At 52.0% G+C, this 4,461-nt stretch overlaps 1 protein-coding gene across 1 annotated transcript in view; it reads right to left on the reverse strand.

Moving 5' to 3' along the window:
• Nucleotides 1-929: 929 nt before the first annotated feature.
• Nucleotides 930-4,461, reverse strand: part of RCCD1 (RCC1 domain containing 1) — a 5,842-nt gene continuing 2,310 nt past the window's right edge. The window contains exons 3-7 of the mRNA XM_025050369.1: nt 4,251-4,398; nt 2,771-2,869; nt 2,245-2,415; nt 1,666-1,695; nt 930-1,137 (exon numbers count right to left, since the gene is read on the reverse strand). Of these exons, the coding sequence (XP_024906137.1) occupies nt 938-1,137; nt 1,666-1,695; nt 2,245-2,415; nt 2,771-2,869; nt 4,251-4,398 (648 nt within the window). The 3' untranslated portion in view covers nt 930-937. The remainder of the gene's footprint in view (nt 1,138-1,665; nt 1,696-2,244; nt 2,416-2,770; nt 2,870-4,250; nt 4,399-4,461) is intronic.

Below are 4,461 nucleotides of genomic sequence, written 5' to 3' on the forward strand. Positions count from 1 at the left end.
AATTCTGACACATCCCTAAGACATAGATAAACCTTGAGAACATTATGCTAAATGAAATAAAAAATACGAATGCAGTACTATTCCACTTATACGAAGTATTTAGCATAGACAAACTCATAAGAACAAAAGGCATAGGTGGTTGCCAGAGGTTGGGGGGAGGGGAAATGTGGAGTTATTGCTTAACAGGTAATAGTGTTTCAGATTTACAAGCTAGTCATAGTGATGGCTGACAGTGATGGTTACACAACAGTGTGAATGTATTTAGTTAAAAGTGGTAAGATTAAATAATACATGGTAAGATAAACTTTTATGTGCATTTTCACACAATGAAAAAGAAAAAAACGACCATGAACAAAAAACCATATAATTTAGTTACATTCATGCAATGGGATACCACATAACAAAAACGAATGGCCTGCAGGGCAGATCGGGCAGTGCTGGATGGAGAAAACAAGACAGAAAAGACCATATCCAGAATGACTCCATTTATCTAAAGTCCAAAGGCAGGTGAACTAAACTGTATCGTGTGAGGATTCAAACAGGGTGGCACGGTTGTAAATGAAAACACGCACACGAATAAGGCGACCTGTAGCGATGCCCCATCTTGGAACTACCTCAGAATCAACTGGAGTGGCGTGGGAACGAGGAGCTGTAATATCGGCCCAGGCCCAGGCCCCACAGCCCCACGGCCCCACAGCCCCACAGCCCCACAGCCCCACAGCCGTCATGCGCCCCTGGAGCAATAGCGGTTTCAGTTTCGCTGTCTGATACTGGTCTTGGGCACCTGTTTCCAAAGCTCTCTAAGTGTTTCAAACGTGAGGACAAAGTTGAGGACACTGCTCTAAGGTGAAGCTGTGGCGGGGAAGGGGAAATGAGGGGCCAGGTGCTGGCAATGGTTTTCCTTGACCTGGGCGGGAGTGTCACAAGTGTTCGCTGTCTAATTTTTTATTGTACTGTATGCACATTTCATGCCCTCATCTACATGTCGGCTCTTCTCTTTCTCCACAGCATACACGTAGGTGTTCCAGGGCCCACAGCTCACAGCCATTACTTGGAGCTGCTTATCTACAAAGTATTCCACACGGCAGGGCCGATCCCAGCTGGTTGTGTCCTTGTGGCCGAGCTGTCCGTATTTACCTACAGAGAAACCGGACCCTTGGCCACTCTTTCCTCGGGGCTTGTCTCCCCCAGGAAGGACAATCAGCCCATCCACACAAATTCTGAGCTAAAGCCACCACCCTGCAGGAGTGTGGTGCGGATTCAGGAACCCAGCGCCACAGCCTCAGGGCAGGCAAGCCTGCGGGTCTGGAAGAGGTGGCAGCCACCACCTCTCCAAGCCAGGAGCCCCTCTAGGTTCCCTGCTCCTAAGCCCAGACGCTTAGAGCAGAGATTTTTGTTATTATCTTTTTCTCTGCCAGCACCGAACCAAAAAATGGTTCATAAATGCTAGCTAAATATTCCCTTAAGACAAAAAGGTTTTCAGAAAGAGAGCTGGAATTTTCATCTGACCTTCTGAGTGTGCCTGTGTGTGTTCTAGAGAAGGGAATACGCAGCCCTGGAGTCCCCGTCCTCCCAAGTGTCCGCATGGCTCTTGTCACCTGCCCTCCATTCCCAGGTCTTTCTTTCTCTTGGTTTAAGCATCACAAAAACAAAGATCTTACTTACCCCAGCCCCAGGTGTAGAGTTCCCCAGTTCCTGCAACGAAAAGGACAGTAAAAAGCTGTCACCACTGCTCTTTGACAAGGTGTTTGCCTAGCTTGTCCTGCCACAAGCCATAACCACCACGTTGTAAACTGTCATGACATTTGCTTGGCAAAGCACAATCTCTAACAACTGTCTAATCACACTGGGGGGAGCGTAAAGATCCAGACGAACACGTTAACTTCCTATATGCCAGCTGACTGGCCTTAATACACAGCTACTGAGCTAAGAGTCTTAGAAGCTGGACTGGGCAGACCTTGCTGTCAGATGAAAAGGATGGCCAGGGACGTGTACGTGCCTGTGCACGGAGGCTGGAGAACACCAGTCTGCCCCACGAGGAAGAACCTTTGGAGACAAGCTGGAAAGCCAGCTGGAACCACGTGGAGGCTGGGGTTCCATGTGCTGAGGCAGCTACTCAGTACATGTCAAAGAGGCTTAAAATAGTGGTGCTTTAGATTGTCACAGTTTTCTTCAGCCACCAGCTAGAGTGGGGTGGAGCGACTTCCTGTTCCGTCCTGAACCAGCCCACCCAGCTCCACTCACTTGTCACTACTGCTGTGTGCCGGGATCCACAGCTGGCCTTGACTGCATCTGAGCCCAGGGGGAGATCCAGTAGAGCTGGGAAGGGCTGGACAGATATGAAGGCGGCGGGGGCTCCATCCTCAGCTTCAACAATTCTGTTCTCTTCAGAACCATCTTTGTTCAGTCTGATGGCTTCAGAGAAATGATAAGAGTGATGAGGATAATGATGACTAATGCTAAATATTCGTCTAAAGCTTATTCACACAGTAACTCATTTAATACAACAGCATTATGAAGCACATTATTCTCTAGCTCCAAAGCTGATGCTTCCAATCCCTACATTCCCAGGAAGTGGTAGCGTGGACACGTGTGTGGAGTTAGTGTTGACACTGGCATCAGCCTTACCATGCTCCCTCCCAGAGTCCTGCAGTGTGTCCTCGGGTACCGAGGACATCACATGCCCCTTCTGAGCACTGTAAGCTCTCAGGCCAGCATATGGCCAGGAGTAGTAATGGCAGAAACGTGTGGAAGTCGAGCTGAGCCTCACCTTGCCCTGCTACGGCCTTTTTGTCCTCCACCAGGCTTCTGGTAGGCAGGGCCAGCTGCCCTGATTCATTCCAGCCCCAGATATAAATGTCCCCAGTCTCTGAAAGAGAAATAAAAGGACCCATTAAAGAGACTGTGAGCCCCCCTTGCATCCATCCGAACTCCCCTACCCCTCACTAGCTCCCTGGAGACGACTTGAGGCCCGCCCCAGTCAGCACTCCAAGGAGGGTGTCTCCCTCGGGGCCCAGCAGCGTCCTCGTACTAACAAGGTCCCTTCTCCCTAAAGTACCTTCAAGTCACCATTCTCTTTAAAACACGTCTCTTGCTGGAACTTCCTCCCCATTTTCACTTTTTCCCTTTGAAATTGCCCCCCTTCTCTGTACCACCACACAGACACGCACAGTTCAGAAAGGTGCCCTTAGAGGTTCTTTCTGCAGCCCCCTTCCCCCACCATGGAAGGCCTCCTACCTGAAGCTCCCACCTTCCTTGTCTCCAGAGAACCACAGTTTGTTGTTTGGAGCAACAGCCGTAAGCTAAAAATTCACTAATAGTGGCTCTTCCTTCGTTATCAATGGTTTAGTCTGTGCCAGTTTTAAGCACTTCTCAAATATAACCATTTAATTCTCACGACAGCACAATACGATTATATGATAATAGCCCCCTCTTCCACAATATTTCCATTTTATTCACAAGAAAGCTTGAGGCAGACAGAGATAAATCAAGGGGCAGAATGATGATTTGAATTGAGGAAGTCTGCGTTGAAGCATCCGGGCTACAAACACGATACCAAAAGCCTGAAATTTCTCCTGGACGTTACATGTGAGACTTGCCACTGGGGTGTTTCCAGCCTCTGCTCTCTTCCCTGCAGCCCAGGATGACGCGGGGGCGGGGGCGGGGCATAGGCAGAGGTAGCCTTAAAGCCCCCAGGTGATGTAAGTCGCAGCCAGAGGCCCAGATACAGAAGCTTGAGAAGAGCACGGGCTCCGGCTCCCACTCAACAGTCCTGGATCAGCAACAGCTGGACCAGGCTGGTGGACTCACAGTCCCAAGTGAAACACCTCATTTTGGTCCCAGGCAGGGCTCACAGACATCACCGTCACCCTCTCTGTGGGCACCTGAGTGTCCCGGGTGTGCCACAGGTCATGGCCACCTACACGCCTGCAGCTTCTTTCCCCACTCTCCTTGGCTGGGCTGCCACCTCGCTCCTCCGTTCTAACTTAGGAGTAGTTGAGACAGAGCCCCGGCTGGAGGCGGACGGGCCGGACAGTGGGACCAGTAACGCGAGGCAGGCGCGGTCCCAGGGTGAGTGGGCGACGGTGGTGGCAGAGGGGCTCACCTTGAAAGGCATTTAGGAGTCACGATGTAGGACAGGCTTGGCGGGAGGCCTGCCCGCCCCCGCCCCCCCCCTGGAAGGAGGGGAAGGAGGAAGGTTTGGAGCCCACAAGACCCGCTGGAGCTTTGGAGAGGCGCCAGTCACTCACCGCTCACACACACGGAGTGCCAGCCACCTGCCGCCACCCCAGCCATGGGCAGGCCCTGCAGCGCCTCCAACAGCCTCGGCTCCGGCTCTGCCTCCAGGGTCCCGTGGCCCAGCTGTCCATGCCTGAGCGAGGAGCCCCAGTCGGCTCGTCACATCGAGGGGTCTCCCCGCCCTCCTCCCGCACACGCTCGCCTCCCACCCCCGCAAGAAGC

This window comes from Pteropus alecto, unplaced genomic scaffold, assembly GCF_000325575.1.
Source record: "Pteropus alecto unplaced genomic scaffold, ASM32557v1 scaffold60, whole genome shotgun sequence".
Lineage (NCBI taxonomy): Eukaryota > Metazoa > Chordata > Mammalia > Chiroptera > Pteropodidae > Pteropus > Pteropus alecto.